The sequence below is a fragment of the Cornus florida genome, unplaced genomic scaffold (assembly GCF_030987335.1).
Source record: "Cornus florida cultivar Cherokee Brave unplaced genomic scaffold, ASM3098733v1 CherokeeBrave_3.0.0_Hap2_Chr09, whole genome shotgun sequence".
Lineage (NCBI taxonomy): Eukaryota > Viridiplantae > Streptophyta > Magnoliopsida > Cornales > Cornaceae > Cornus > Cornus florida.
The window spans coordinates 28,328,165-28,340,451 of NW_026775579.1; the positions used below are offsets into that span (position 1 = coordinate 28,328,165).

The window sequence follows — 12,287 nt, forward strand, 5'->3', positions numbered from 1 at the left end:
CTTGTCTCTGACCAAAGGGCATCTAGCCTAATGGTATGTCTCTTCTCCGGAGAGTTCGAGTCCATATTGTGGATAATGGGTAGTTGTGTTTGCTAACATCAATGTCCGTATCTATATATTACTATAAACAAACCCTATATATGTTGTTCATGCGAGTGTAGATTATACTTACTAATTGCATGACCATTTTTTACTATTGGATGGCCATTATCGGTAAAGTTGATGCACTTTGATAGCTACCTTGTGCAGATTTTACAGGGTTGAAAACTTAGCAAAACATTCACCTTACAAGCTTCATTAGCTAGTAAAGGCTTTTCCTAACTAGTATAATCCATCAAAAGTGCTCCGAATTAAGCCAAAACCCCCTAAATCACAAGATCACATTCGGAAACAAATTTATTGAGATAATTTGCAGTTGATAAATCTCACATTATGGCTTCATTTAGTATTTATATACGCAGTAGAGACCGGATTTTATCTCACATCAGAATATATAGCGAGGATGGACTATACAGGAACGTCGGAGGGGTAGTCTTGTGGGTGTCTCTGAATAGTTTCTCTAAGTAATTGCTCTTGCTCACATAGGTTCAATGGCTGATGGTCATAGACATCACCAAATAAGGCTGCAAGTGGAGGCTTCTCTGTTTTCTCTGCCACCTGAATTGCATGCAATAGCTGCAGCAAAGCACTACAAGTCAGAAGAGAATTTCAAATAGCAATTTTGAAAATAGACAACACGAATCATATTTAAACATTTCAAGATTTTCCACCTGCTTTCTGATGTTGCTGCGAAGTTCAGATTCATCATTATCACTCCACCAGCCATTTCTCTCTACCCATTTTCTGAATCTATCCACAGGGTTCCGCTCTGTTTTCCAGTGTTCAATTTCATCTACAGGCCGATACTTGGTGGAATCATCAGATGTGGAGTGGTGTCCAACTCGATACGTAAGGGCCTAAAATTCAAAATCAAGAATGGAAAAAAAAAAAAAAAATTCATGTTTTAGAAGGTCAAGTTCAGGTGCATTGCCTTCGCAGATGCAAATAATAGGAAGGGGACCGGCCAGGATCACTTTTGGTTCCCTTTTTTACAGTTCATATAATTTCAAGAAAAGAGGCACTCAAGCTCAGCTCAAAATAGACATATTTTCGCAATTTAATTGTCGTATTGTTTGGTGGAATTCATTTGTAACAATTGATGGTCTAACATGGTGCTAGGTTCAAGTTTCCCTATATGCATTTGTTCCTCAGTTCGATGTGCAAATTTGCATTTGGTTCGATTTCAGATTGGTCTCTTTATCTCGTCATTTGAAAGGAGGGAGTTGCACGTTAGGGAGGGTGTTGGGGCTTGATATACATCGTTGGATCCATTCTCTAACAGCTTAAGCATTGGGGGTTAGTGGTAAGCTAACATGGTACAAGAGTTCTGGTTCTGGGAGGTCTTTCGTTGAAGTCTCCATCTCTACATGTGTTTCCTGGTCTAGTGTGCAATTTGGACTTTTCATATCTTGATTTGGTTTATTTGCCTAGCCACGTACAAGACAAGGTTGCATGTGAGAGAGCGTATTGGAGCTTGATATACATGGTTGGACTCATTTTCTCTAACAAATTAAGCTTTCGGAGCAGATGGTGATTCTAACAGTTCTAGCAAGCTGTTGTCATTTGTCAGGAACTACATAAACTGTAAAAAAGTGGATATGGGAGGGGATGACAAATTTCCTGGAAAAAAGTACCAAAGTATCACAAGGAAGATGAGTTGCACCTCAACTAATATAGGCCTCTGTTCACTGATGGCCATTGCGCGAGCCGATCGAATTGCGTTGTACATGGCAATAGCATCATTTCCATCGACTCGGATACTTAGGATTCCATAAGCTTGACCTTTAACAACAACACCATCGCCTGACAATAAGGAAAAAAAAATTGTAACCATATATGGATCTCGAATTCTTGATATCGAAACTATTAGGGCTTGGGTTACATTGGTACCCAATTTACAGCTTGTTGAGTTTGAAGACACATTTTGTGCACTGATACGCACACTTACAACGAAAATTTGAGTACTAGAAGCTGCTTATTCTTTTGAATGAATTGGTGTGTCTGCCCCTTTAAGCAAGGGGAACCCCAACAACATTAAGGTATGTGCAGCTCTTAACAGACAATATAAGTTTAAAGGTTAACGGAAAGTACTTCTGAATTGATCTGATATAGGGGTGCTGATGGCCCACCCGTTGTTGCGGCATATAAAAATAACAGGAGCTTCTGTAACTGCTGCAAAATTTAAACCAGCATGGAAATCTCCCTAAAAATGTTGAGATATATCAGAGAATAAACCGCGAAGATCATGGTTTGCTAAGGGAGAAATAAAAGAAAAAGATTTAAAAGCATTATTTTTTTTTAGCATCTTTGAATTATGTTTCTTGTGTTTTTTATCAGTCTAAGATACTTCAGAAATCAAGAGCAGCACAATGGCATTAGCTCCTGAAAGACAAAAGGTACTTTGAAAATTGTAATATACAGTAAAAGTATATGGTTACCTCACTGGTGCCTCCATCGCCAAAGTAAGTAACGGCACATGCATCCCTTTTGTCCATTTTAAGAGAATAGGCAGCACCTACAGCCTGAGGAATCTGCGTACTGATGAGCACAGCACAAATTGCAAATTGTTGATTATCTAATTACTAAAAAAAGCATTTACATAATAAGACTAAAAGGGGCTTAGATCTTACGCAATAGGAGATGACACAGTGAAATAATTGTGCTTATTAGACCCGTAATGAATTGGCATTTGCCTGCCTTTCCCATAATCAGCCTTGTTTCCAAAGCATTGATTAGCAAATTCTTGCAGAGTGAAACCACGCCATAATAGAACTCCAGGTTCGCGGTACTGCATTACATCATATATTTCTGTTCGCATCATTTCCCATTGCATGATCTTAAAGATATCCAGTTTTATACATGCAAAAGATATAAGATAACTAATTTGGGACCCAATGGGAGCTAATAGAATCGGACTCGAAATCAAAACTATCTGAATGGTCTTCAGGACTACTATACTAGGGGGATTTCAACTAAAACTTTTACCATCCAATTGATATAAAACGGACTTCAAATCCCCTACTAGAATTGAATATTTTAAGAGTTGTGACATGATTAGATGATTCATTGAAATTTAAGCTCAACCCCTTCAAAGTTAAAAAAAAAAAAAAAAGGAATATCAACAATAGACAATTTTCAAATTTCTTGCCGGTTAGGAGATGCAACTATTGCAAACTGAAGGTTCTAAAACTGGGAAAGGAAGGTCATAAAAAAAGAACTCCCTGGTCATCATTCATTTAGATTTGGTTTCAGCTAGATTAAAATTGTGAAACGGGAATCATGTTATCATGTTAGTTATTTTAAATAGTATATGTTCCTTCATCAAGTAGAAAGAATATACATTCCATGACTATTTATGCAATCATCAAAGTACTTGCCTGAGGCAATATAACATCATCCGGGGTGAGTGCAGCTGCCGATGCAATGTTGAGAGCCTCTTCTCCGTTTGAGGTGAGATAGAAGGAAATTCTTCCCTGCCTCTGTGCTTCATAGAAGATTGTGTCCATGATTTGAAGGGTAACCATCCCAGTATACATCTTCACTGCAGTCTCCCGGCTCATCTAGCGAATGAAATAGCCAAGAATTTATTAAATTTAATCTTTTATCAGAAGTAAACTTTTAATTTAGATGAAAATCTTGAATGTTGAAATTTTAAAAGTAGTTAATGAAATAGGAAATACCAATGGCCACTAGCCTAGATGGTATAAGCTCTAGATTGTTCAAGCCCCAGTATAGGCAAAATATAGTGCGTGTGTGTGCGTGCACGCGTTTGCTTGAACTTTTGGGGGAAAAAAAGGAAGAATGTTTCAGGTTTCGGTTTGAGCATTGACCAAGTTAGATAGACATGAAAACCTACATTGGGACCATGAGTAACAGGAAAGAAAAAAAAATTAATAATAATAATAAGAGAAAAAGTCAAGAGTAGAATGTATATAGTCCATACTTCCAATATGCAGTTGTCAGATAAGATCCTGAATGGATTAATTGTACTGAATGGATCGATACCTGTTCGACTCTGTTGCGCATAATCGGATAGCCATCGTCATCAAGGACACGATAACAGTGTATTCTTTTATCAGGGTAGTCGGACATGAATCCCATTTCGGAAGTAAATGTAATTCTTCCGCCGGGAAAGTCAAAGGCCTGCCGTGTCAAGAGTAATAAAAAAATGAGTGAAGGTGAAGAAGAGATTATTTATCATATGCTATTGAAACTTAAAGATCACACAGCCATATCAGAAGTCGATCATAGGATAAAATATTTATAACAATAAGGAATTTATAATAAAACAACAGAAGATATGAACCACTATAGAACTTCCAAAAGGGTCCAAATGCAGAATTCAATTGTTATTTTAGGGAAATTGGGCAAGATTGATGTCCTGCCTGATTGAAGCAACACAATTTCAAGTAAAAAATAAAAGTGCTGATACTAAAAATCTTGGAATTTGTCGGTTTTTTTTTACCTTTTGCCATTTTCCCATTAGTTTATGTAGGATACATAGATGCATCTTCTTCTAGCAAAAAATACTTCCATGGAAACATTTTGAGAGTCAATAATAAAATTACAGGAGGAGTAATATATCATATATTCGAATCGGCCCTAGTAATATAATGAATTTGAAGTATACACTATTATTGTGATGTTCCAATATAATATAAACTTTGAAATACATTTTACTTCAATTTATTTATTTAATTTATTATTATTATTATTATTTGGTTTTTCTGATTCCTCTGCACTTTTTTCAGTTGTTATTATCATTTCTTCTTCCTTAAAACTTCTGACTAGTTAATATGTAAAATATTGAAAAGCCTCATGGACTAAACTTGTATCAAGTCAATTTGCCTTGCGCATTTACTACCATTTTAACACAACAACCCAAAAGCTGAAACTCAAAAAAATATTATAACAGAAAATAGACTAGCCTCAACAAATAATTATGCTATTTTACACTCACCATGATTATTATATTATTTTATTTGAAAAGCAGAGTTAAAGATAAACAAAGATATGATAATTTGTAACAAATTCAATCCTTTGATTGGTGATGAGAATCTATTAGAGTACCAACCACAAGGGAGAGCAATATAGTTTTAATTTGAATCAACAAAGCAAGCACGTGATATACGTAATAGGAGGTACTTGGTTTTTTACCCAAAATATTATACAAATACAACACATGAACTAAAGTAAAAAAAAAAAAGAAAAAAAAAAGACACTAATACATGGTACTTTGTTAACATGATTAAAGGGTTTTCTAACCTGAAAATTTTCACTGTCGTCATCATAAACTAAATGAGTTTGTTGTTTCTGAGGTTTGGTTGATCTAAAATGAAGAAAGGAGAAACCCATGTTTCTTCTTAGATGATGGACAAGGTTTCTTGGTCTCGCAAACCACAGAGCCATGAAAGACTAAAGAACTGTCTGTTCTAACCCAAAAAAAAAAAATGGTGGTAAGAAGTAGAAGACAAGAAGTATATGGAGGATGAAGAAAGAAGATGGAAGTATGAGTGGGAACATATAAAATACCCATGTGTCAGCCGCTGGACTCTGGTTTAATCTCCACCTTTTTCTACAAATACACTCTGTCCAATAATTTTGTACCTTTTTTTAATCTTTGACTGTCTTAAAATTAATATTTCATTTTGCAAAGTAACAATGTGCAGTTTTGTAAACTTTCCTAAATTGATAAAAATAAATAAATTAATTAAACTTTAAAAAGTAACTTGAAAATTTTAAAGAGAAGCAATTTACTTATTTCTTAAAAATTGGAATTCCAAACTTGGAAAATTAAAATGGGACTAAGGGAGTATTTCTTTTATCTAAGTTATAATACAAACAAGTATATCTATATCCATTCTACTTGTAAATGTGTATAATTTTATTTATTTATATTTATATTTATATATATATATGTCAGATTTTTTAATCAGGTGTATAGATTTTTTATCTTTTATATACATTTTTTAATCAATTATCTTCTAATTATAATGAAAGAAGTTTGATAGCCAAATTAAACATACCACCACTCTCTAAATTTAATATGTTGGTAACACTGAGTAAGACATGTGGCTTCAACACAGTGTTCATATCATCCACAGAAAATCTAGTTAGTCAAGTCAGTAAAATCTCTTGGTTCTTAAAACAGTGACTTTGGGTCTAATGGGTAAGAAGATCTATATAGATTGAAATTGAGGAGTTTTTGGAATAGGGAATGAAATTGTTTTGAACCCAAAATTACAAAAATAGAAAATAAAGGAAATTTCTCTTCATCTGACATTCTATTACTACTGTTTGTTTAGATAATAGGGTTGAAATTTGTAAATATTTTCTTTCTAGGCAAACATACACCCACCATTTTTTTTTTCCCCCCACCTCTAAATATATATATATATATATATTATATTTGCTCCCATGGGATTCGGATACTTATATTATCTAGGCTAGAGCCCATTGGTCAGTTTGCAAACTCGTAGTCCAAACCTTTGTACATTCCAAACTTCGTTAGGAGGATCCAAGGTTCAGGTTTGCTTGGTGGGTTGTGCTGGGCCCCACAGTTTTGACACGTTTCAATATTCAACGGGGAAGTGCACCTATAATTGGCTCACTTTGAGTGCGTCCTAACTTGATGTTCTAACCACACAATTGGGAATACATCTTATCTTGTAGGTTTGGAAGCATTCTCACAACTTGTCCAAAAGTTCAACATCACAAGAATCAGATGGTTGGAGTGATCATACTCATAGTTTGGCCACAAGTGGACATATAATCTGGTGGTGACCTATAGGTCCTACTCTATCAGGGTGTGACCTATCATTTGGTGGGTCTTAGTCTCTTTCACAATATACTAGGTAATTTCCGGTATTTTTATAGTCAATATTCAACTAGTGTGTGTATGTATGTGTACCTCATCTTCTCCAAAGTAGAGAGTCCTAGTCGAAGGCTCAAGTCCTAAAAGGGCAAAATGGGTGTGCCTGTTTGATTTGTCATTTAAAAAAATAGTTCAAAAAAAAAGAATATTATAAAAGATAATTATCTGAAAATAAATTTTTTTTAAAAATTTCTGAAATTATTAATCAAACAGTGAGGACACCAAAATGACCCGGGCTTGGTATGATCCGTATTGCAAAGGACTGGTCGGGTATGGATAGCCAAGATGGAGCAAGTTCACGCTTGATGGGCCCAGATCCATGAAGTCATTGCAGAAGCCCATATTAAAATGAGAGAAGTTGAGTCCAGGAAAAAGAGAACAAATAAGGCCCAGGCCAGAGGAGGTTGTAACCGTCTATAAATAAGGGAAATTGAGAGGGAAAAGTAGTTCGAAATCATTGGGAGTGTAAAATTTCTCTCTCTGCAATTGGGGGAAATTCTTTGTACTTTCAATTGGTGCCATCTGTGGGAAGAAGAGGAAGGATTGATTGATGTTGTACCAGATCGATTCGATTCAAAGCACTCTGCGAGGTAAACGACTAATCTGCAAAAGCTGAATCAACATTGGCGATAATACGATTTGTCTCAATGAGTCCAGGCTCCGGTTGATTTCAAGAAGTTGGCGTCCGATCCACGCAGATCAAATCTGTGCTTGATCCGGCGAACTGCACAATTGCGATTTGTTGTGATTACTGAATCCGGCCAGTAGCGGACTGAATTCAACAAGTGTGAGTTCAGATCTGGTGTGTGCGCGTAAGCGGAACTCCGATCTGGTCAAGAAATCTGCAGTTGATGACTTTGCTCCGATCTGGAATGATGATCGGAGAGGCGAACTCAAATCCTTTGGAGAACGGCCAGCAGACGAAGCTCGATGAGCTGATGAACATGATCGACGCTTTGAGGAAAGAAAATGCAGAGCTACGAGCTGGAATGGAGCGTCGTGAGGCTCCTGTAATTCCGAGGCCACCTCCTGAAGGAGAGGGAGCCTTACCGTCCCAAGTTGATCGTTAAGGTGATCCAGAAGGTGTCAATCGTGTTGATCCACGTCGTGATGAAGTTATAATCGGCGATCTGCCTCCGAATGTCCGTCGAGTAGAGGATCGAGAAGGATCTATTCATCTGGAACCACATCGCGAACGATAAAGTGTTTGACTGGACCGATAACGACATCAACGTTGTCCAACAAATCAAACGTGATTTAGTTCATATCCCTGAAGTTTATTTTCCTCAAAATGGCGATAAACTTATTCTTGAAACAGATGCCTCTGATTTTTGTTGGGGTTGTGTTTTAAAAGCTATTCCACATGACAAATGGGAAGAAGCCACTTTCACAAATCATCAGATACGAGCAAGAAAAACTCCTATTCCAAAAAAGCTTCAAAAAGAAGAATTGATTTGTGGCTATAATTCTGGAAAATTTAAACCAAATGAACATAATTATATTATTTATGAAAAAGAACTTCTGGCAATTAAATTAGCAATCAAAAGATTTCACATTTATCTCGCTTCAGAAGATTTTATTATTCGAACTGATAATCAAGCAGTTAAAGATTTCCTGATAAATAAAAAGAATTATTTAGATGGACGTCGTTTAAAATGGTATAATGTTATTGCTTAATATTCCTTTTCTATTGAACATATTAAAGGTACTAACAATTTTCTTGCAGATTTTCTGCAATTTCTTTAACTTTAAAAGATAAAACAGTTGTTGAAATCTTGATTCAAGAAAATTTAGCTTCTGTTTGTAATGAAATTTTTTCTCCCCCACAACGGGATTCTAATGAACTTTTTGTCTTAACTGACACTCATTGGTTATATCCTATTTTAAGGCAGAATTTTTTTGATAATCCTTTTAACACTATGGAAACGGAGTGCTCGTTTTTGCACCAGTGAAAGTAACCGAAAGCAGCCGACAAACTATTCATCAACAGTGAAAGTTGCCGACATCCACTTTAAGGAACAGTAAAAAGAAAGATTCCTTCTTATCTTTGCGATTACTGCTTACACAAAAGACTTTTGTCGACAAATAGATCACCTACAAGATACTGCCCGCAGAATCCTAAACGGAACCGATAATAACCCCTAACTGTTTCTTATGGCACAAACTACCTCTGTCAGTTGTATTTGTAATATCGTAGGTCAAGACCCTAATAATTACAATCATACTGCCCACTTCACAACTTCAGATCCCCTCAATTTTAACTAGAATTCTTAACTCTGAAGAAATTGCCAACGGCATTCATCCCAAGGACTCGGAAGTTTATGGAAATATTGGGGTAACCAATGTTCCATAGCACTAGGAGGAAGTCGTCGAAAATACTTGCTAAATATTTTGACGTTTAGGATTCTGCGGGCAGTATCTTGTTGGTGAAGAAAACTGTGTATTGCCAGCTCATATGGTTGAATGCCGGGTTAAAACTAGACCAAGGAAATCAATAGATTCCTGTTCAACATCTATCTTGGTTGGAGATGGTATGATTCCATGGTTTTTCAACGCCATTCCATCTGAAAAATGGCGACAAATGAAACATCCCATTGGAGTACAAGGTATAGATGCAGAAGCACCTATGAATGTCATTCAATTTAAAGCTAAAGATATTGCTATTTGGTTAAATGATCAGTCTGAGAATTGACTTGAAACTTCATAAAGTATATCGTCAGAATCAGAGAGTTCGCTGCCATAAACAACACAGAGTTCGTCGGTGTGAATGCGTTTGATCATTTTGGAAGCACTTTCACCTTTTTTAGGGCAATTGGGTGCAATATGACCAGGCTCATTGCAAATGTAACATTTGAAAACACCTGAGTACTCTTACATCTCTTGTAGCTGAACAAACAGCTATGACTGATGAGCTCAAAAAGCTTTGCATCCAAATCTGTCTCACAATTGACTGGGAAAAAGATTTTTCTTTATCACAAATAAATTGTTTTCTCAAGCTTGCCCAAAATACATTTGCTAAAATCAATCGTATATGTCTCCTGGAAAAAGCAAAGAACATCTTTCCTCCAGAGCTTTTCAGAATCATCCTCTCCAAGGCATCTGATCATTTTTCAACAATAAATACTTTTTATTTTGAAAATCATGAAGACATCAATACCTTTGATGTTCTTTATAATAGGAAAAAAGTCCCAAAAATGACTCGTTTCATTGTCCCCGGTTTTCCCTGGTCAATGGAACCTGTTGATTGGGGAGTAATTAACAAAATTACTTTTTCCTCTAGTGACTCTTACAAAGATTTTCCTGCAATGATCAAAGCAATGATCTACAAAGTCTCGGCTCAATGGCAATACGGTCGAAATCTCACCTTTTTGATTGCCAGCACTATTGGATGGCGGGAAAAAACTCGATTTTTCCAACCATATCAAATCTGGTTTCTTAAGCTCACCGATAATGAGGACTATGAGAAAACTAGAATTCTTAACTCTGAAGAAATTGCCAACGGCATTCAACCATATGAGCTGGCAATACACAGTTTTCTTCACCTATAAGATACTGCCCGCAGAATCCTAAACAGAACCTATAATAACTATGACAGACTTGGTTATTGTTGTGATGGACGACGACTTTTCGTCACTTCTCTGAATATGTACTATGATGACTATTCAGAAAATAATGTTCTTGTAGCCCACGAATTTTTAAAAGAAATTGTGGCTAATACCATTGATATTCCAGAAGTAATCCGCAGTGGTGCAGATGACCTTAATCTCGAATGGGATATTGCTGATGCCCAATCTCCAGTTAGCACCCCACCACTTGATGAAAATGAACTCCATAATCTCATCAATGAAATGAAAGGCTAATCTGACGTGTCACTTTTCTCTCTGATCGACTGCAGTTCATCCAGCACACGACAAGAAGAGTTGTCCCATCTACTATTCATCACCAGTGAAAGTAACCGTAAGCAACCGACAAACTATTCATCAACAAAGAAAGTTGCCGACATCCACTTTAAGGAACAGTAAAAAGAAAGATTCCTTCTTATCTTCTCGATTACTGTTTACCTTTTGGTATGTTATTTAAACCGAGACTCCACAAAGGTTTCAGGGATCTGAAGTTTATATATTTTCTCTAGATTGGAAAGCTGAAGCTTGACTTGAAGAACTTTCTCGATGTTTGGATCAAAAATAGAAACGAAATAATTCGGTGTAATTTTGAACCAAATTACGTTGTTAACAAGATTAGATTGAATGCCACCGATGAGGGCATCAATTGGTTTATGGAATCAGTTGTCCATAACAATGGCAAGGATTGGTTGATCAGTGCCTTTGCGAAATAGTGAAGTGATTTTAATCTGCACCATTCCAATATGAATATATCGTGCGAGAGGGTTTTGTTGTTTCCATCGCGCAATTTTATCATTGTTGAGGATATTGAATCCGCAGCGTCCATTGGAGGTGTAATCAATAGTTGTATCGCCACTGAATTGTTCAAGGATCCTTTTGGAAAAGATAGAGAATTTTGAAGTTTTGTAGACTTCTTCTTTCTTTATCTTTTGGAGTTTAGCGAATTGAATGAGTTGTTCGTTCGTAAACTGGACTTCTTCACCAATAACACTACTTAATTTAATGGTAGAAGTTTCGTCGGGTTGCGGAGAAGTAAACTGCATCATACAGATATCTTCATTGTTGTTGTCACTGTCGTTACTATCACTAGAGTCTGAGAATTGACTTTAAACTTCATAAAGTATATCGTCAGAATCAGAGACTTCGCTGCCATAAACAACACAGAGTTCGTCGGTGTGAAGGCGTTTGATCATTTTGGAAGCACTTTTACCTTTTTGAGGGCAATTGGGTGCAATATGACCAGGCTCATTGCAAATGTAACATTTGCAATCTTTTTTGATCTCGGGATTATCTCGCTATCTGAAAATCAGGATAATCAAGATCTAAAAGAACAGATACATCAGATGACTATAGACCCATTAACCATATCTATAAGAAAATTCATTTCTGCTCCAATTTGGTTAAAATTGAGGGGATCTGAAGTTGTGAAGTGGGTAGTATGATTGTAATTATTAGGGTCTTGACCTACGATACTTCTGGAATATCAATGATATTAGCCACAATTTCTTTTAAAAATTCGTGGGCTACAAGAACATTATTTTCTGAATAGTCGTCATAGTACATATTCAGAGAAGTGACAAAAATTCTTGAAACAGATGCCTCTGATTTTTGTTGGGGTTGTGTTTTAAAAGCTATTCCACATGACAAATGGGAAGAAGCCACTTTCACAAATCATCAAATACGAGCAAGAA

At 36.2% G+C, this 12,287-nt stretch overlaps 1 protein-coding gene across 2 annotated transcripts in view; it reads right to left on the minus strand.

Annotated features, from left to right (window-relative positions):
* Positions 1 to 350: 350 nt before the first annotated feature.
* LOC132273631 (2-oxoisovalerate dehydrogenase subunit alpha 1, mitochondrial-like) overlaps positions 351 to 12,287 on the minus strand; it is a 28,936-nt gene continuing 16,999 nt past the window's right edge. Inside the window, exons 1-9 of one of the 2 annotated variants that reach the window (XM_059774619.1) lie at positions 5,365 to 5,523; positions 4,105 to 4,242; positions 3,477 to 3,659; positions 2,730 to 2,887; positions 2,538 to 2,637; positions 2,191 to 2,302; positions 1,763 to 1,902; positions 771 to 956; positions 351 to 675 (exon numbers count right to left, since the gene is read on the minus strand). In XM_059774619.1, coding sequence (XP_059630602.1) covers positions 508 to 675; positions 771 to 956; positions 1,763 to 1,902; positions 2,191 to 2,302; positions 2,538 to 2,637; positions 2,730 to 2,887; positions 3,477 to 3,659; positions 4,105 to 4,242; positions 5,365 to 5,508 — 1,329 coding nt within the window. In that variant the 5' untranslated portion in view covers positions 5,509 to 5,523 and the 3' untranslated portion in view covers positions 351 to 507. Of the gene's footprint in view, positions 676 to 770; positions 957 to 1,762; positions 1,903 to 2,190; positions 2,303 to 2,537; positions 2,638 to 2,729; positions 2,888 to 3,476; positions 3,660 to 4,104; positions 4,243 to 5,364; positions 5,524 to 12,287 lie in introns of those variants that run through there. The other variant, XM_059774618.1, reaches the window with a different exon arrangement.